A 22,064-nucleotide genomic window follows, 5' to 3' on the forward strand; every position below is an offset into this window, starting at 1 on the left:
GTTTATGTTCACGACTCTACTTTTCTGTAAAGGCTGAATCCCCTTTTCTTTTGCCCAGCTGCTGCTGTGTGTAAAAGCACAGCCGCAGGTCTGCGTGACACCTTGGGAGACCGATGATCACAGCGAGAGCCTTCCGCCTACCTCATACTGGCCCAGTCTCGAGCACAGTTGTGTGAATATGGGGACATGGTACTCAGCCACCTCAGCTGGTTGGGGCTTCAGGTCAAAACTGGGAAAAGAACAAACTCTCCCCCGTGCAGAGGATCTCTTTTCTCGGTATGGAGTTGGACTCGGTCAATCTAACTGAGCACCTCTCGGTAGAGTACGCTCAGTCGATACTGAACAGCCTGGAATCATTTCAGCGCAGGAGGGTGGTTCCACTGACACAGTTTCAGAGGCTCCTGGAGTATATGGCATCCACTGTTACGCTGCTCAGATTGCTTCATATGAGACCGCTTCGGCATTGGCTTCACGACCGAGTCCCGAGAAGGGCATGGCAACACGGTACTCACCGGGTCTCAATCAACCCATATTGCTGCAAGACTTTCAGCCCTATCTACAGGTGGAAGTTCCCCTAGTGCAAGTGTCCAGGCATGTTGTTGTCTCAACAGATGCCTCTGCCATAGGCTGGGGTTCCATGTTCACTGGGCATGCAGCATCGGGCACCTGAACAGGGCCTCATCTGCAGTGGCATATCAATTGCCTAGAGTTGCTAGCAGTATGGATTTGCATCTCCTTTTTTGGAGTCAGAAGCATCTGAGGTCGCTTCGCACCGTTCACATCCTAGGTGAGCTCAGTCATGCAGCTGATGAGCTCTCAAGTCAGCCCGCCCTTCCAGGAGAATGGGACTCCACCCCGAGTCAGTCCAGCTGAACTGGGGACGTGACAGAGACGCTCAGGTAGACCTGTTTGCCTCTCAGGACACGTCCCACTGCCAGCTGTTCTAGCTGTTCTACTCCCTGTCCGAAGTAACCCTCAGCACGGATGTGCTGGCACACAGCTGGCCTCGGGCCTACACAAGTATGCGTTTCCTAGGGCTGGGCGGAATCTCCACGTGTTGTCTCTGGATGGGACGTGGAGGTTCTAGGTGATTTAAACACCATCACTTCAGCTAGAATGCCCTCTACGAGGCATGCCTACGTGCTGAAGTGGAACCTGTTCATCGATTGGTGTTCTTCCAAGCGGAAAGACCCCCGTAGATGCCGGATTGTGGTCATGCTCTCCTCTCTGCAAGAAGGGCTGGAGCGAAGGCTGTCTCCCTCCACCCTCAAAGTGTATGTTGCTGCAATGGCTGCACATCACGATGCAGTAGACGGCAAGTCTGTTGGGATGCCCAACTTGGTCATCCGGTTACTTAGGGGTGTGAGGAGGCTGAATCCTCGGCGCCCCCACCTGGTACCCTCTTGGGATCTCCCCTCGGTCCTGACGGCCTTGAAGGAGGAGCCCTTCGAACCTTTGTAGTCAGTAGAGCTTAAGTCTTTGTTAGTAAAGACAGTGCTCCTCACTGCATTGACTTCGGTCAAGAGGGTCGGAGACCTACAGGGATTATTGATACATGCCTTGAATTCGGGGCGGCTGACTCTCACGTTGTCCTGAGACCCTGGCCTGGATATGTGCCCAAAGTTCCCACCATGCCTTTCAGGCATTAGGTGGTGAACTTGCAAGCACTGCCCCGGGAGGAGGCAGACCCAGCTGTTGCTCTGCTCTGTCTCGTTCGCGCTTTGTGCATTTACATGGACCGTACACAGAGCTTCAGGACCTCAGACCAGCTCTTTGTCTGCTTTGGATGACAGCAGAAGGGAAAGGCTGTCTCCAAACAAAGGCTTTCGCAGGGCACTTGAGAGTGTGAGCAATAGTGGGATTTTCCATACGGATCCCAATTCGTCAGTCACTGACGCAACGACGAACGTGACTGACTGAAAGGGAACGTATCGGTTACGTATGTAGCCCTCGTTCCCTGAAGGAGGGAACAGAGAGATTACGTTCTATCGCCACAGTTGCTGTACCACCACTTTATGGCCATGGCACACCTTCTCGGCTCCTCAGCAAAAAGGAGAGATCCCAGTTCATCAGTCACTGACGTAACGTTTTCATTCCTTCCTTCAGGCTAAAACAATTATATTTATTATATTTTAATTCCAGAATTCAGATGTTTTCAGACAAAGGTGGTCACCTTTTTTTTTTTTTGGATTTATTAGATTTTCAAAAGAACACACACATACAAAAAAATAAAAATAAAAAAATTAAAATCTATCAAAACTAAACTAAACAGAGATAAGAAACGAATTCTGTCAGCACTACTTGCATAGAAGATGTATACTTTAGATCAGTAGTCCCCAACCCCCAGGCCGGTACCGGTCCGTGCGTCATTTGGTACCAGGCCGCACAAGAAAGAATAAATAACTTGTATTAAAGCTGCAGTTGGTAACTTCTGGCGCTCGCGTCTGGCGGAAGAACATTGTAGCCGGAGCTACTTCTCTCTGTTTACATCTATGGCGAGTCACGCAGGTACTGCTCTACTCTGCAGCGTTTGCCGACCCCAACCAGACTAAAATAGTCCGAATATAAACATTTATTGTAAGTGTACCCTAGTGATTCAGGATAAGACAAAAACACGGTTTGGAAAATGGATTCATGATGTACTCGCTCATTATATATATTTTTTACATTTTCCACACAAAACAACGCTGTGGCACAGCCCTGCGCTGATTGGACCAGAAGAGCCGGTAGTGGTGGATTTTTGCAAAACAAATAACAGAGGCTATAGGTGGAGGTAGAAGTGCGCTGAGTCAAGCTCAAGGCTCCCACTGATTTAGCGTTATGGTGAGCCAAAATTTTCATGGACTTTATATTTGTTTTTGTGGTGTATCTTGTTTTTAAGGCATGTTTAAACGTCACCAAAGCGACCAGAGTCAGTAAGCGTTAGGGTTAGGGGGCAGAGAGGATGTTATTCATGTCATGTTGTTGGCGCGATGTTACGAGGATGCTGCTAATAAAGTTGCATACGAATACACAGCAGATTCATGTTTATTATTATATTAACATATACCACAGTTTTTATGCCAGTCGTATCATTTTGTTGTATTTATCCATCACACATTAAAGACCGGTCCGTGAGAATATTGTCTGACATTAAACCGGTCCTTGGCACTAAAAAGGTTGGGGACCGCTGCATTAGATGACATAGTAATACCCTAGATATGGATACTTCCCAATTCTAAGGAGGTACATCTACATCTTACTACCTAATGAACAGGTCACTAATAGATTTTACAGCTCTTTGCCAGGCCTGTACCATTCTTGGTTTAGCTTTATTAAATCTAGCTAAGGAGCATTCCATCGTAACTATTTGTTGCATATTCAGTAACCACAGTCTTGAGATGTCTGCCTTAGTGTCCCACAGGCCGTGTTGCAAATTAATTATAGGTTAAGTCGCTAAAAGGCAGGTAATTTGCTGATAAAAAATTGTTAGGCTACAGTATGTCATGACATAAAAGGATGTTGATGTCATTCTATAGCCATGACTCAAAACTGTGTAAAATGCACAACGAAAGTACTCAGATTTTCGGAGTTAATTTCACTAGCATTTTTACCTGTATATTAAATTACACATTTTACTCAGATACACGGATTAAAAAGATAGATTTTCGAGATATAAGTTCAACTATGTACCTAAATGATAAACACTTATAGGTATAAACTAAACAACTAATGTGTATTATAAAGAAACAATTATTATTGAACAGGTGCAACTAGCAACTGGCACTTCTCTCAAAGTCTCTACCAGCTAATGCCTTCCCGCTACCACAGGAGCCTGTATCTTCACTTCCCACTGCTGCAGCAGTGCCTGCTTCTGCAGAAGCCACATTCTCTTTTCAGATAAAAGGACAACAATTGTGAGTAATTTTCTGTCATCTTTTAGGACAGTATCATGAAGAGTGTGCAAGTAAATACCTTAGCAACAGTGTGGAAGTGAGTAGCATATTTCTGCACAATTAACATTATAGGTATAATCATAGATGTCTATTGGTACAATGTGTCACATGATTAAGCATGCGTCATCGTTCCTCTTCATGAACTCGAGCTGCATCGAACACTACGGGGAATGCCTTCAGCGTGAGCAACTCTGAATATCATGTGCAATCTGTCCAATGGAAGAGCGTGACATCACGGGCGGGGTGACGACCAGGAGGCACATAAGCAAGCAGCGGCGTTCCAAAAGTTCCTCCCTCGTCGCTCTCGTGGGGCATCTGGGTGAGAGATGACCCCTCCGCATACCAGCTCCTCGTACCTTGAGGCTCAAAAACAAAAAACGCTCTGGGCTGGGGACTTCTAAGCCCAAAACAGATTTTATGGCAGTTATCGAAGCTAAGAAGTCCTTGGCCAAGAAGTCCTGATGCGAGGGGGTCAGGACTGTAGAGGGGGGCCCCTACTGGGGTAGAGCGGCTAACACTGCATCACACGGTGCCCGTCTCGCCTCAGTGCCCTCGGGAAGTCGGTCTGCCAACCCTGCCAGAGCTCTAGGGTGCAGCAGATTCCAGCGAGCGCTGCTCTCAGTTTCTTCCGCCCGCGAGCAGAATAATGGGGTTATTCCAATGTTGGTCAGACCCGAGCAGGCTCTGGTTATGGAACAGGAAGTGAATACCCTATTAAGGAAGGAGGCCATCAAGGTGGGCCCTCCTCACGAGAGGAAATCTGGGTTTTACAGCTGGTATTTCATAGTTACAAAGAAGAATGGGGGTTTGCGTCCGATCATAGATCTGTGTCAGCTGAACCTCTGTTCAAGTTCAAGACACTCACCATCAAGCATGTTGTATCTCAAATCAGGTCCGAGGACTGGTTTGTCACGATAGATCTCAAATACGCATACTTCCATGTCTCCATTGTTCCCCAACACAGGAAGTTTCTGAGGTTTTCTTTCGGGGGCAAAGCATACCAATATTGAGTACTTCCCGTCCGGCCTTGCACTCTCACCCCGCACGTTTACAGAGTGTGTGGATGCTGCTGTGGCTCCACTGCGACTCCAGGGCATCCACATACTAAATTACAGTATATCGACGATTGGTTGATTTTAGCTCAATCGGAGCAGATGGCGGTTCAACATCGAGATGTCATTCTTGCCCACATGGGGGAGCTGGGTTTGAGACTGAACGCCAAGAAAAGTGTGCTTTCTCCATTACAGAGGACCACTTATCTAGGCATGGCGTGGGATTCGACCACGATGCAGGCATGTCTGTCCCCTGCTCGTATCAAATCGATCCTCACGTCAGTCAAGAGAGTCAGAGAAGGCCAGTCACTCACTGTCAAGCAGTTTAAGAGATTGCTGGGTCTAATGGCAGCTGCTTCCAACGTGATACCTTTTGGCCTGCTGTACATGAGACCCCTACAGTGGTGGCTCAAGACCAAGGGATTTTCCCCGAGGGGGAATCCGCTTCGAAATATCAAGGTCACGTGGCAATGCCTCCGTGCCTTAGACATGTGGAAGAAACTTGGTTCTTGAATCAGGGCCCGGTGCTGGGAGCTCCTTGTCACTGTGTAACGCTAGCGATGGACGCATCCCTCACTGGCTGAGGTGTGGTCATGAGTGGCCACCCTGCCCGTGGTCTCTGGAGTGGTCGCCATCTGACATGGCATATCAACTGTCTGGAGATTCTGGCCATGTATCCAGCATTGAAACACTTCCTCCCAGACCTAAAAAGGTCACCATGTGTTGGTGCACACCGACAACACATCAGTGGTCACTTACATCAACCACCAGGGAGGTATGCGTTAGCGACCCCTTGTACAAACTGGCACACCAGATCCTTGTGTGGTCCGAGGACAAACTCCTCTCACTCAGAGCAGTATACATTCCTGGACATCTCAATGTGGGAGCAGACGTCCTGTCAAGTAGCCCCATTCTGGGGCTGTTGTTCCAATCAGACATTGGAACAACAGGTTTTGCTGTACCTAGGCAGTAAACACATCAATCTGGATGAGAGTAATGTCTCTAGCTGCTATGCAATCCCAAACAAGGATCGCAAAGAAAAGCCATCCATAGTTGTACAGTTTGTTTCACAAAAGCACAAGATTGCGCTACTGCAACAGACCAGAAAATTAAAAGGTACTGGAGTCTACTTAAACGAGCACCTAACAAAGACAAATGCTGAAATAGCAAAATGGAGCTGAATACTCAGGAAAAAAGACAAAATACAAGCAACATGGACAAGGAATGGGAAGGTGTATATGCTATGTTATCGGAAACCGCAACAAAAGATGTATACATGGCGGCACAAGGATCTAACATGAACACTGTAATTCCTTATGCAAAGGATAAAAGACCCGGTATTGTTACGGATGAACATGTGAAGAAATTGGGGAATATCACCATAGATGAATTGTTTGACCAGGATGAACTTAAGAGGTATGATTTTGACAATGAAATTGATCCGGATATGCATTATTATAGCAATCTTGATATAAATTGTAAATATTACACAGACCAAAAATTCAACAAGAGTGTGGAAATGTATGGTGCTTTGTCCGTCATACATTTCAACAGCAGAAGTCTATGCAAAAATTACTCCGCCATCAAAGAATTTCTTAAGTCCTTTAAAAAATTACTATAATAGCAATATCAGAGACTTGGGTTGATGATGACAAAGTGGGTGACGTGGGTCTTGAGGGATATGAGTTGTACACTACCAATAGGAACAATAAAAAGGGTGGAGAAGTTGCTTTGTACATAGATCAATCATTTAGAAGTAAAATCGTAAAAAATGTTTCATACAGCATAGACAATGTTCTGGACTGTGTAACAGTGGAAATTGAAGTAGAACGCTTAAGAAATATAATCATCAGCTGTGTGTACAGACCACCAGGAGCAAGTTTGTCAACATTTAATGAAAAAATTGCAGATTTGCTTAAAAACATGATTACTGACCAAGTACAAATTGTGTGTGGAGACTTCAACATTGATACACTTAATCAACGTGTCCTCAAAAATACTTCTGAGTTTATAAATATAATGTATAGTAATCATTTATGTCCACTCATTGACAAGCCAAGTAGAATTACACCAGAAACAGCAACACTAATAGATCATATTTTTACCAATAGATTGGAGGAAAAAGTTATTGGAGGCTTATTTATTAGGGATGTTAGTGATCATTTGCCAGTGTTTGCAATATTTAAAAAAAAAAATTTACATGAGAAAACAAGTCCCAGACCACTTATAAATTCATAAGAAGCTGCACGGTAAAAAAATATTGAAGATTTCAAAAAGGAGCTTAGTAATCTAAATTGGTGTGATGTTTATGCAGAAAGTGACGCAAATGTGGCATATGATACCTTCCTCTACAGATTCACCAAGCTGTGTAATATTAACTGTGTAATATTAATTGTCCCATAAAGAAGATTCAAAGTCAAGGAAATAAATCAGCAAAAAAGCCATGGATAACTAAAGGCATTGAAAATGCATGCAAAGAGAAGAACATATTATATGCAAAATTTGTAAAATAAAACAGGACTATTGAGTCGGAAGAAAAATATAAAAATAAATTGGTAAGTATTATCAGAAATAGTAAAAGGCAATATTTTACACCCTCTTAGAACAACAAAAGCTAAATATGCAAGGAACTTGGAAACAACTAAACAAAATTATAAAAAAACAAATAACAACTGAGAGTGTCCCAGTTATTTTAAAAATGACTATTTTGTTAAAGTTGGTTTCAGTCTCGCAAAAGGCATTTCTGACTCTAAAAGTAAAAACATAAAGAGTTTTGAATACATTAGTAGGAACATTTCCTCCATGTATGTGTCTGACATCACCAAAAATGAAATGTTTGATTTTGTGATTGGCTTTAAAAATAAAAGGTCAACCGATTGGACAGATATTAATATGAAACTAGTTAAAAAATATAATCCATTTAATATTAGAACCTTTGACCTATATCTTCAATTTGTCCTTTAAATCTGGCGTGTTTCCAGATCAGATGAAAATTTTTGTGATAGTCATTTATACTCAAGTTATAGACCAATCTCATTATTATCCCAATTTTCAAAAATAAACTTTTTCTGAAGAGGCTTGATAGTTTTATAGAAAAATGTATGATATTAAGTGACGATCAATATGGTTTAATTAGCGGTCGATCGACTTCAATGGCATTTATAAAATCAGTTGATTATATAGCTTCTGCATTAGACAAAAAGTACTTTACTTTGGGCGTTTTTGTCGACCTCAAAAAAGCCTTCGATACTATAGATCATAAATTGTTAATGAATAAACTAGAGCAGTATGGTCTTAGGGGCTGTGTGTACTCATGGTTAGAAAGCTATTTTGACAAAAGATACCAGTATGTACATTTTAGTGACACGTTTCCTCCATGGTGCGATGAGGCTGAGGCCTCCAATACGGTCCCGTGTTCCCCCCTGGGACTTGGTTGTGGTGTTAGAGGCTCTCTGTAAAGCTTCATTCGAGCCGATTGAGGAGATATCAGATCGTCATCTGACTATAAAGATTGCCTTCCTGTTTGTGATTACTTCTCTAAAGAGAGTTGGAGACCTTCAGGACCTCTCAGTGGCCCCTACTCTTCTTGACTTTGCGCCCGGCATGGCCAAAGCATTTCTATACCCACGAGCAGGTTATGTTCCAAAGCTTCCCTCTGTCACACCACAACCAAAAGTGCTGTAGGTTGTGGTGTGACAGGAGCCCGACCAGAAGAAGCTTAATTGTATGTGTCCAGTTCAAGCGCTGGACACATACGTCCACAGAGCTGCCCTGTGGAGAAGGACAGACCAACTGCTCGTGTGCTATGGTCCTCCCAAAAGGGGTCTTCCTGCAACTAAGCAGACCCTTACTCGGTGGATTGTTGAGGCTATCAACTTGGCCTATGAGTCCCCTGACCTCCCCTCGCCGATGGGATTCAAGGCTCACTCCTCACGGGGTATGGCGGCCTCCAAGGCCTTCTTACCAGGTGTATCAATGCAGGACATCTGCAATGCTGCGGGATGGTCCACACCCTCCACCTTTGTGAGGTTCTATGACCTTGATATGCGAGCCACTCTGGGCTCTTCTGTTCTCTTGCCTTAGCTGTGCTCTTTGGATACACACTAGGCAGGGACATGGAAGTCTAGCGCCGTTGGCACCTCGTTTCCCATAGTGTTCGATGCAGCTCAAGTTCCTGAAGAGGAATGTCTCAGGTTACGCATGTAACCATGGTTCCACGAGGGAACGAGACGCTGCGTCTCGAAGCCATACTCCCAGCACCCCTGCCAGCGCTTGCTTCTCTCCTTGAAGCTGATGCCAGCTGCGCAGCACGTGCTATTATAGCTTCCTGGTCACTTATGTCACCCTTTCATTGGACAGATTGCACACGATATTCAGAGTCGATCATGCTGAAGGTGTTTCCCATAGCGTTTGAGGCGGTGTCTCGTTCCATCAAGGAACCATGGTTACATGCGTAACCTGAGACATTTTCAAATTCTCTGTTTTTACAACCCACACTACAATGTGAAAACAGCATTTCAAATTTATCCGCTTTGGACAGGGTTTCCAAAAAGCTCTATTTTCCTTGACTAAACTCTGTCTCAGTGTAGACGAAAGGCCAAAACAGAGAGAAATATGCATTTCAAATGAAACATATTATTGTGGACAAGGCCTGAGGAATTGTCAAATCTAGCAACAAAATGGCTAAGTTGGCAACACTGCAGGCTACCCAGGCATTCCAGCCTGCCCCGCCAAAAGTAAAAAACCTTTCACCTTCCTGCGAGCTACAGCATTTGAAGCAAGCATGAAGCTGCTTCCGTTTGCAACACAGGCTCTCACATCTCAGTCTTCCCTCCTGTTACTTATAAACCATTTCCTTTTAGTGGCTCCCATAGCAGAAGCTAGCATGAGGCTGCCTCCGCTAGTAGTGCAGACCCATTCCCAACCCCCTCTCCTACCCATGGCCTGCTGCCCCACCGTCCATCTCTAGCGTGAGCATGCCTCATGGCACAGGCCCCGACACCCACCATTCCCCCTTGTTCCCCCTTATTCCGCCCCTGGAGTTGTCCCAAGCGTAAGCACGCCTCTGCAAGCGGTTCCGGCAGCTATCTTACCTCCTCCCCCTTGCATGCTTGCCGTTCTTTCTCTATATCTTCTGCCACGCCCCTACCCATCCCCCTGAACGCTCTCGCCTTGGAACCACCCCCCGTAGCCAGCAACATCAGGACACAGATTTTGACAAAAGCCTTCAGAAGGCAGAGGCCTTCAAGACCTACGTGCGGTCAGACCACTTCCATATCAAAGAAGCTCACTGAACCTTCATCAGCCAACCCCTTTAACACCAGTCCATCCCTGTTCACTCGAACTTCTGACCCACCATAGCTAACCCCCTTTAACATCACCTAATCCATCTATAATGGCCCATTCCCACTCTAGCCGTCCGAGCAGCTTAATTCCCACACTGCCGTGAGAGTCTGCCGTGCAGCAGTCCCTGCTACTGCAGGAGCTCTTCCATGTTTCCCCACTGCCACAGCAGTTTCCGCTCCTGTAGGAGTCTTTGTCTGTATTTTACACTGCTGCAGCAGTGCTCGCTCCTGCAGGAGCTCTTCCATATTTCCCCACTGCCGCAGCAGTGCCCACTCCCACAGGAACCATTTTTCTGTATTTTCCGTACTGCTGCAGCACCCTAACCTTTACTCTGTATATTACTTGTAAGTGTGAACTCTTGAAGTGATATTTTATTAACAAATTTCGGGAGGAGCATGCACAGATAATTAACACGGACAGTCCATCATCAGTAATTACACCATCTAACCAACCAGCACAAGAGAGAACCACTATAAATAATCAAAGCAGCCTTACCTTCATTACCTCTTGTCTTTTAGCATACCTCCACCCCCACCCCCCATACCTATCTTGCCACAAAAACTCTGTCCAGGCCTACTGCTGAAATGAAGTGTCTTATGTAACACTCATCTTATCCCATTTCCACAACCCACACTTTTATAGCTGTCTGTTCTGAAGCAGTCAAACAACGCAAAGGTCACTATGATTACTGTAGGCCTAATGCGATTTTAACAGAGAGATTCACCCTGACATTTCACAGCTTTGAGAAATGTTCTGTTAGTATCTTCCAATTTAAATATGCTCCTAAAAACACAGAGGTGGTGATACTAATAGCCTTTTATTAGCAGCATAATTTGCTAATCCTCTATAAACAGATTTCCACTGCTTTCATACGTGCCCCATAAGCCCACACTGTGATGGTAGCAATAAATCCATAATGTGATAATGATATAGCATGCACTGCACTTTGACCTGATTTACAAACACATTAGCATATGCATGTGCAAAAATAATAACTGTGATTGATTATGGCATTTAAAAGTGTTTTTCCTATAATATAACTAGCCCAATTTAACAAGTGTGTGATATACAACAAGCTTAAATAAATGAGGCCCACGTGCATGACATAGGACTGAACTTCACCTCTAGAACTAGCCATAGCTGGTCGCCGATCTTGACATCCTTTTTGTAGAACATTCCAAAGAACTTGACGACATTGGGATGGTCTGAGAGAGCTTTCAGGATGTTATATTCAGCTTCAATTTCCTCATCAATGTCCTGAAACAAACAAATTAATTTAAATGAATTAAGAAACACAGGGCAATGGCTCAAACTTCCATTCTCATTTTGGAGTGAACAGAAACATTTCTTAAACTATTCAGTGTTTAATGCAACACAAAGGGAGGCACTGATGCAAAAAATATATATTTTTGTGAGTCATTTTATCTATTGAACTTAGCGAAACCAGAAAGACCATGAAATGTCAGCATTAATAAAGCCCCACAGGCCACAACGGTACGATACACTTGGGGGATATATTGAAATAATATTTGTTGGCTTCCATGTCCTCCAATGTCAGAAAATTACTGTTTACTGATTGAACCTGAAGAAAAAACAACCTCTGAGTGTAGAATTTGAATGGATACGGTGCACAGGTCTTTTATGTGATGCCTTTTGGCTTCAAAAGTGCTCCATATTTCTATTACTACACATGATTACTGCATTTCCTGTGCTTGGAAAGCAGAGAAAATAAATATTTGCGAATATCTAAGGTACAATGACCACGGCAGCTGCAGTCTATTAAATTAAGCCTAGATTTATTTGATCTAGATGAGTAATTTTAAATATACTGGCAGCCAAAGGCCATTGAAATACTTCCAAGCCTCCTTTCAGGACCTTGAATGGGTGAACTGGAGAAGCTCTGGTGAAGTAAATTAACACAAATTGCACATTTTCTGAGAAGCCATCTCTTCATGATTAGTCTCGGTATGTGCTGTTAGGGGTGTTTTTATTTGCCCCGTCACTAAAAGAAAGAGTGTGTGGCTGGAGAAACAACAATAGAGAGAGACATGGAGAGCCCATTTCGGCAAAACAGGACTAATAGATGTGCATGTTTTGAGAGTTGTGCTTGTTCTCTCTCTTTGTGAACTAAAAACATACACCACTCACAGGTTTTACTCACATGGATTGGATCCAGTATTTTGACGGCGGCTTTGCTGCCATTGACCCTGTTAAGCACTTTATAAACTTTCCCATAAGTCCCTTTACCAATAGTCTCAATGATCTCCCAGGTGTTGGATGGATCTGGAAAGCTGTCAAAGACGATGGATTTCCCTGAGTGAGGAAACATCTTCTCGAGTGATCTCCTGAGGAGAAAGAGCACATTTATTGAGTCTTGCGTTATAAATGGCTGCTTGCTGTTTTTTCCATTTGACTTATGGTGGTTAACTTGGAAGTTGTTGTTTTATTTTCACTTGTGATGCCTGCACACAAGAGATAACACAATTTAACAACCATGTGATGAGTAAAAGAACCTCTCCATGAAAATGCACACTAATATGTAAATATGGGTTTTAAAATTAGCCTTGGCACAGCTAGGACTATTTTTGCATGATGGCAATGTTGCTCCAGGATTAACAAAATCCATATATACAGTAGTAACATGTCCTACTTGACAAGATCACTCTTTATCATGTCTAACAAAGCATATCCCTCAGAATTTTTGTAAAAGCTGCTGCCTTTTGCCTGTCATTGAGGATGGAAAACTTTGGACTAAATTTTTTTGGTCTAATTTACATCTCAAGGGTTTTCATCTCAGAATTTGTGAATCCCTTTTCAGAAAACAATGGCTGAGAAAAGCAATATATGATCAAAGGCTGAAAGATCTGAGGATCCAGTGACCCAATTTACCAAAGGGTCAGAAGTTCTGTTCCTTCAAAGACAACATTATGTGCAGATTGCACACAAATCCTAGCAGTAACTATGACTTAGTGAAAGAAAACATTACATTTCAATTGACACAATGCAAAAACTTTTTGAATGGCTTGAATAGTGCTTGTCTGCGCAAAGCACTATGTATTCTGGGGGCTGCCAGGGCATTGCTTTTGAGTGGCTGATGTTTTCTGGGTTTTTGCCAGGTGGTTGCTCACTATCCTAAATAAAAAGAGCTGATCTTCAAGTCTTTATGTAATTCTGGTATCTTAATGTAACTTGGAGGTCCTTTGTTCAATTCAGATTTTTTGCCATTATACTCTTCTTCAAGAAAAATGGTGTCCAGTTCTGCTCCTAGAGGGCTACCTTCCAGCTAATCATGGTCTTCAGGATCACTTGGATCTTCCAAGCAGGTGCGTTGTAGCTACAATCTACAGGAAAGTAACTGTTCCCCAATAAAGAGGCTGTATTTGAAGACTGAATGCATCACAGTGCTCCAACAAAGACGTTTCTGGGGCTATGAAGAATACAACAGAAGGATCCTTCACGGCCCAGGCAATCCCAAGTTTCATCGCACCAATGACGACAGGATTTTTTTGAGTGAGATACAAAGATACAGCCTCTGAATTGGGACACAGCTAAGAATCTTTCAGTTTCAGGATTGGATACACTTGTAAAAGAGTAAATAGTATGTCTGATCACTTAAAAAAGGAACAGGATACCTACATTTAAACAAGCTAATATGCATGTTAGCTTGAATTGAGAGGAACTGTTTGTGTTATAACTAGGGCTGTCAATTGATTAAAATATTTAATTCGCGATTAATCGCAACTTAATCACACATTTTTATCTGTTCTAAATGTACCTTAAATTAATACTTTTCAAGTTTTTAATACTCTAATCAACATGGGCATAGACAAATATGGATGTGTGACAAGTGGGGCGGGGCCGAGAGCCATGGGAATGGAGCGAGGCCGGTGGAGTGATTGGGAAATGAGCGACACCTGCTCCACTCACCGGTCTCGAGTCCCACGGAGGAGATTGGGAGGATACAAAAGAGGAGCGATGACAGTGAAGGACGAGAGAGGACCAGGCCTGGGCTTTATTTTGTGTTTGGTTTTTGCTTATGCGCGGCAGTCGCCCGTGAGGGGCTGTCGCGCTATTTTATGTTTATTTGGTTATTAGAGTTTGATTTGAGTGTTCGCCGGTTCCCGCCTCCTTCTTCCCGTGATTGTGAAGTTTGATATTGTTACAGGATGCTTTATGCAATATATCTTTACTATTAGTGAAACCATAACATTCAAAGATTAAACTGAAGTAGATAAGAGTTTTGTTGTCAATGTTGCATCCCTTCCTTTCATTTAAATAGTTCCCACAAATCTCTTGCTCCCTGTGGGTTAAGTGCCTCATAAGACTGATCATTCATAGGACCCATCACTCAGGCACATGGTTTGTCCTATCATTGCTATGCTGATGACACGCAGCTCTACCATTTCAGCCAGATGATTCAACGGTACTTGCTCAAATCTCAGACTGCCTGACTGGCCTCCAGTTGTGGCTTGCATCAAGTTCAAGACATTGGTGTTTGCTTACAGAACTGCCACAGGTTCTGCACCCTCCTACCTCTGCTCTCTCCTGTGCACCCCCTCCAGAAGCCTGCAGTCAGTAAATGAGTGGCGGCTAGTGGTCCCATCGCACATGGAGGCACAAAATCACTCTCAGGGATGTTTTCTTTCACCATAGCCTGTTGGTGGAATGACCCACATAACTCCATTCGGACAGCCGAACCCCTTACAATCTTCAAGAAACAACTGAAAACTTGTCTCTTCCATGAACATCTAACTGCCTCCAATATTAATAATAATAATAATAATAATAATAGTAGTGCATCTATGCCTTCACTTTTTCTGCTCTCTTATTATCCTCCTGTCCTAGCTTTTTAGTATTTTGAACGGTGACAGAAACCTATAACAGACATTTCTCGTGTTTATTGCCATCTTATGATATATTGCTTGTTGTATTCCTCAACTGTAAGTGGCTTTGGATAAAAGCTGGCAAATTAATAAATGTAAATTTAAATAAGAGTCTCATATTGTTGTGATGGAGAATGCGGGCAGGCTTTTTAATGTGAGTGAGCAAAGAAGACCCTGATTCAAGCTGCTTTTATGACCTCCTTTTTTGTTCTCTGTACAGTGCCAACCACTCTGTGTCAGGATCATGGACCTGTTTTGTTATGTTTTGCCCCTGTTTCTATTCCTTTGTTCCCTTATTTGTTCATGTTCCTGTCCTTGTTTAGTTAATTAGTTCAGTGCACCCGTGTTTATAAGTTCCTGTCTGTTCGTTATTTCTTCGTCGGGTCTACTTGTTGAATGTCTTCCTTGTGCTCTGTATCTCCCAGTTGGATTATTAAAGACTCTTGTTTCATGAAATCTCCACATCTCCCCATCCCTCCCGTTCCCTTACACATTAAATATTACAACCTACTGTTAGACAAATAAACAATATTATTTTACAGAATTGTGTGGAAAATAAATATATAAACATTATTTGAATGTTGTGCTCCACAAAATAAATAGTATTTTTTTTTCTTTTAAATAATGAATTTTTTTCAGACCAACCCAACTCCCATCCAAACTCATGCCAGCAAAATCAGTCATAAACACTTCTGTTATTTAAAAGTAGTATGAAAAACACATTAATCCCAAACAATAGTTAATCAAACTTACCTACTGGGTAAAAGTTCAACCAGCTCTTTCTTTACTCTAACTGCAGTTAAACCCACTTTCAAGATAAAAATTGTAAAAATCAATGTCACTTACATTCCTTTCTTAAATGGTCGATCAACATTTTGTTGAATAAGTCCATATTGACCCTGCAGAATTAGTTGTGGCGTGTGAACATATGTGGAGGAGTTAACCACAGCTAAAGCTAATCTCAGCGAACCATGCCTGGCACCAGAAACAATGCTAAGAAGCAGAAGATATGTTGGGATTAAGAGGAATTAGTCGACTACGCCATGAGCCTTTCCTCATTTAGATACTCATTGATACAGGCGCCAAAGCTAGTAAGAACAACTAAGAATATAATGGCAGGGGAACTACCTCTCTAACCCAAAGAAAGTAACTAGACAGAGTAGCTTAGGAAGCATATTTATCCTTTGTTAGGGGTTTTATACCAGAGAACATTCTTTCACACAGTGTAAGATTGCAAGAACTATTAGGTATTTTGGAAGATTACTTAAACTTTTAATGCAAAGGAAATAACAGCATTTGGAGCATTTCCTTCATTCATTTTTTATATGGTAGAAGTACAAGTAAATAATCTCATTCCATTTTCTCAATTTTCAGACAAATTGTTGTGATGGCTGAGTTTGTCTAGCTCAAACATTCATCGGTTATTGTGTTAAGAAAATAATCAAACATAAATTTAAGTTTATCAGCAACTACAAACCAACATTTGATCCCAAACTAATTAGCCCCCCCACTGAGGGATATTGCAATTTAGGCCAAATCTGCAATAATGTTATCTACTCCTGCAACATTTTTCTCTTGGCATTGGTTCCTTTCACTCCTTGTTGTAAAAAGAACAAAACTTCAACTTTACTTTCAAGACAAATTTTTGAACCCATTTCTAGAAAGTGGCAATTACGTTACTATGTTTCAGAATATACAATCAAAAAGGACATGTTGGCCTACCTGCTTTTTGGTAGAAACCTGCACAAGTTAAAGAAACAACCAAATCTGTTAAATCTAATTTAAGCATGATAGGAAATTATTGTCATTATTTATGCCAAGTCATTAGCCTTCTAAACACCGAGGCCACACAGCATGTAACTGAGTACATGTACAGCTCAATGTAAAGTGCCCCAAGGATCTCCCACATATGTTCAATAATGAATTGAGATTCTATATGTTACAAAACTCCATGACACAGAGACACAGGAGAAACCGAAAGATAAGACTAGCCCACCTCATCACTCACAAATTACAAGACATTGGGTGTGAGTGTGTAACATGACCTTCCCTACCTAAGGTACTTAGAGGTTATGAGGTGCATTAGTGTATGAATTTTTAAGTGGGCCTTGCTAAACAAGCATCACTGTTACTGCTCATTTAGGTTTAAGGCATTAATGATAATGGATTTCATTTGAGCTGGCAAGTAACCACCTAGCAACCTCCCAGACCAGCTTAACATTTTGGCATAAAGTTTGCATTTAAAAGAAATACTTACTATTTTCAAATAAATAAATAAATAAAATATTGTGTTTGCAAATAATATGTGTAAAGAACTAGGCCAAGAATGAAATGTTAAGGCTACACTGTAAGGGAAAAAACGTGCAAAAATTGTACCTTTAGGGGTACAATAGCTTCTCACTGGGGCAGTACCCTTGAAGGGACACCTTTGTGCCTTCTTTACCCATAAAGGGTGCATAATACTACTTTAGACGATCAATAGGTAACCTTAAGGTATAACAAAATAAAATCTTATGGTACTATTAAGGGCACTGCCCCTGTGCAAAGCTATTGTAACTCAAAAGGTACAATTTGAGAGTGTATGCATGTTTGCATTAATTTTGTACATTATTCGCTTAAACCATGCTGGTACATAAGGACAGATTAAAGGGATACTCCACCACAAAATAAAAATGTTGTCATTAATCACTTACCCCCATGTCGTTCCAAACCCATAAAAGCTTAGTTCGTCTTCGGAACACAATTTAAGATATTTTAGATGAAAACCAGGTGGCTTGTGACTGTCTTATTAACTGCCAAGTAAATTACACTGTCAAGGTCCAGAAAAGTTAGAATAGTCCAGAATAGTCCATCTGCCATCAGTGGTCCAACCGTAATGTTATGAATCGACGAGAATACTTATTGTATGCGAAGAGAACAAAAATAATGACTTTATTCATCAATTCGTCTCCTCTGTCTCTCTGCATCACTGTAGCGGCATTTTGGAGAATATGAGCTGAACGCAGGCAGCGTACGCTCTTCTGTGTCACGCACTGCACAGATGCACTGTTTTCATTCAAATCAAAGAGTGAATGTAGAAAAAGTATCCTTGTGTCGAGGCTGACACAGAACAGCGTATATTCAGCGGATATTCTCCAAAATGGTGCTACGGTGATGTGGAGAGACACAGAGGAGATGAACTGTGGAATAAAGCTGATATTTTTTTTTTTTTACTTCAAAAAGTATTCTCGTCACTTCATAACGTTACGGTTGAACCACTGATGGCAGATGGACTATTCTGACGATGTCTTTCATACTTTTCTGGACATTGACAGTGTAATTTACTTGGCAGTTAATAGGACAATCACAAGCCTCCCGATTTTCATCCAAAATATCTTAAGTTGTGTTCCGAAGATGAGCGAAGCTTTTACAGGTTTGGAACGACATGGGGTTAAGTGATTAATTTTCATTTTGGGGTGAAGTATCCGTTTAACATTATGTAGCAACATTCCGTCAGTTTACCATATGTCCCCTTTTTATCAGACATTTCCTGGCCGAGATTTCCAAAATGCCTGAAATGTCCAGATTTTGGCTTTGTTTATACAATCAACGTTCTCTCAGTCCTCATTCATTATATGTAAGCATATTTGCATTGCTTTGACCATCCTTTGTAGATCCCACCTTCTTGCACGCCACGATTCATCAATTATGTACAATCCATGCACACTATTGGTCAAACTACTTTTCAGTCATTACCTTCAGCAAATATGAATACAATGCATACAATACATGCATACCTGTTTTGCCCAGATGTCATCTTTGCCTGCTTTGCATCCAGACAGCAACGTTATGAAAGTGCTCTGCACTCTGAAACATTTCAAGATAATACATTTTGCACTACGGTAAGTCGCCTTATTTCACCTTTTTAAAGAACAAAAGTTGAAGCAACTTGAGGAGAGTAAGGAAACAGGAGCCAGGTCTGCCAGGGGAAGAAAGGAGACCTGAGCTAATTTACGAGGCTGTGAGTGGATTGAAGTTTCAGTTTAACCTTTGCAGGGCAAAACATGCAGAGTAAAAAGAAGTTGAAAGACTCATTTTAAGACAACATTACAGCGACAACAAGTAATCCTTAAGCCACAAAAATAAATATCAAGATGAATTTAAGCATTTGTATCATGCACCAAAATGGTGGGATCCACATAGAAAATCCAACCATTGATTTATGAATATGCATATTAAGAAGTCGACAATAGCACATGACACAAAACATTTTGTTCGTTTTTCATGTTACTCCAAATATTATATATTTAACATTATTATTATTATTATTATTATTATTATTATTATTATTATTATTATTATATTAGGATCATATTTGATCATTTGCTACTGCTACCCCCCCCCCCCCCCACTCCCCCCCCAAAAAAGTTCAATCAAATATAATTGTTGAATCATGAACTGATGTTTACCTGAAACCAAAACCACACCCCTTTAAAGTTTCATTGTGGCTAAGACATGTATTACACAAAGGCGCATACATGCACGCACACATTCAAAGCACTGAATTACAGCCAACCCCACACCTTGAAGGTAAGCAAATCAGTCAAATTTGGTTATCTAGCCCTGTCCTTACTAAGTTAATCTAAGGCATTTAAAAGAAATGCATTTAACATAACTAATACAACTCAAATGCAATAAAGCCAATTCCGCAGATGCTTGAAGAATGCTTGCCTTTTGTAAAAAGTAAAAACCATGTTTTTAACTAATACAACAGTATTTGTAATCTATAAACAACAACCTATAAACAATCTATAAACAACAACCTAGAAACACCTGCTTTAAGATCCAAATGTTCAAACAAACGGTAAAAGCCCACACCATGCAAGTAAACAAACTTCAACTTACAGTTCGCCGCTGCTTCTACATGCTCAGGTATCAATCAGTCATAGTCCCCCGTCACAGAGGAAGGAGACTGTGCTAGTTACTGCCTACAGTTAGGTTATCTCTCTGTATTATGTATTATTCATCAACAAAAAGTAACATAATATTGTACAATATCCCAACATGCTTGCTTCTGACCGTTGCTTTAATGTCACCTCAGTGTTGCTGTTAGCCTGAGGTGACCTATGGACGAAGGCATGCAAAATCACTTGCAGATGACAGATTAAAACAGGCAACTGTTAGGACACCCATGTAATAGGTGCAATAACCACTGTTATAGGTGCAATGGGGCAGGACACCAGGCTATATATAAGCTATATATTTTTTCTACCTACAATGCAGGCACTAGGTAAGAGCAGGGTAAGGGCAGACAGCTTAGTTTCTTTGAGGTTTACGCTATTGTTCTATTCTGACTCAAACCACAATTACTAACAGTGCAGCAGATGGTTCTGTGATTGCTACTACATCTAAGCCTACACTGCTGATGATTTAATGTGACTTATCTATCTTAGAGAGACATCTAGTGTCTCTGCTTCTGGCAATGACAACACCATTATCTACTTTAGCAGACAGGGTTATTTCAGTAACAGTATGGTAACTAGATATATATTTAGTTGCTCCATTTGTATCATTTTATTTGTATCATTTCAGAATATTTTGGCCAAAAAGTTTTTTTTGAAATTTAAAGTAATAAAAAGTATCCAAACTATTTGTCTTATGTAGGATTGCAGGGATGCAGAAGCTTGTTCCAGTGTCTAGGGCTGAAAGCAGGGAAACACTCTGAAAGGTTGGATGGCCAGCCCCCATCACATGGCTAAAAGTAATAAAAAGACACACATATTTGTATTATGTAGCACACACACACACACACATTTTAACAGTTTATTTAAGTCCACTTAAAATAAGTAACTTACAAGGACATAAATATTATAGATGCAGTTTAATACATGTACAAGATCATGGACCAGTGGCATACAGCAGGTATTTTACAATATTAAGCATATCACTCAGTTCTTATGTGTATAAATAACAGTGTCTCCTCCATATATGACGGCTGCCTATGATAGCAGACAGTGCACAATACTTTGTCAAGCGTTTGGCCCTCGTTTTTGGCATCCCAAGTTGTTAAAGCCCTCTTACAACCAGCCTATGTGTGTCCAAAGCTGCCAAATATAAAAACAAGTAATCACCTCGATAACCTATTTCTGAAATGTTTTTTAGGAGTGATTGATATTTAATGATTTTAGTCATGAAAGCTTCCTCCATACTAGAGTCAAAGGTGCATGCAACCTCCAAAACAAACACCGCTCTACACTCCTCATTAATCACAATAACATATGATGTATTAGCAGACAAATGAGAAAACATTTCAGAATAACTGTTAAGATACTGAAACGTGGATGAATTTACACAAGAATGTTTGAATATTCTTACTAAAGATGCTAAATAGTTTGATATATCTTTCACTATCAAGTCCACTATTCTGTCGTGGTGTGCTATGTACATTCCTTTGTAAGCATTACAACTGTTCAGGATATGGGGCAATGTTTCTGTGATCTGTTCTGTAGTGTGATGCAGACAGTGAGGAACCTGAATTGTAAGAAACCAGATAGAAAGGTTGAGTCTAGTTGGAAGAACTTGTAATCTGGCTTTTACTGAGAAAATAACAATATCCTCGCTGAGTGCAGTATTCTTGAGAAATAAGTGAGAAACAGAGTGCATAGGCAGAGGGAAGACATGCGAGTTCCCTTTCAAGGGAACTTCGAACTGCATCCTCTAGGGGTCGCTATGGGGAACGCCTTGTCGTGACCCGTGTCTGAAGCATACAATGGAAAAACACCAACAAGTTGGCCAGCGACAGCCCCTGACGTCACTACCGGAGCGACTATAGAATAAATAGGTGCTGGGAGAACACGTCATTCTCTTCT

General features: G+C 41.6%; 1 protein-coding gene across 1 annotated transcript in view; it reads right to left on the reverse strand.

The window, feature by feature from the left end:
* Nucleotides 1-16,175, reverse strand: part of LOC122135322 (myosin-IIIa-like) — an 84,581-nt gene extending 68,406 nt beyond the window's left edge. The window contains exons 1-3 of the mRNA XM_042714106.1: nt 16,063-16,175; nt 12,495-12,678; nt 11,456-11,590 (exon numbers count right to left, since the gene is read on the reverse strand). Coding sequence (XP_042570040.1) covers nt 11,456-11,590; nt 12,495-12,678; nt 16,063-16,064 — 321 coding nt within the window. The 5' untranslated portion in view covers nt 16,065-16,175. The remainder of the gene's footprint in view (nt 1-11,455; nt 11,591-12,494; nt 12,679-16,062) is intronic.
* Between the last annotated feature and the right edge of the window lie 5,889 nt (nt 16,176-22,064).

This window comes from Cyprinus carpio, chromosome A24, assembly GCF_018340385.1.
Source record: "Cyprinus carpio isolate SPL01 chromosome A24, ASM1834038v1, whole genome shotgun sequence".
NCBI lineage: Eukaryota > Metazoa > Chordata > Actinopteri > Cypriniformes > Cyprinidae > Cyprinus > Cyprinus carpio.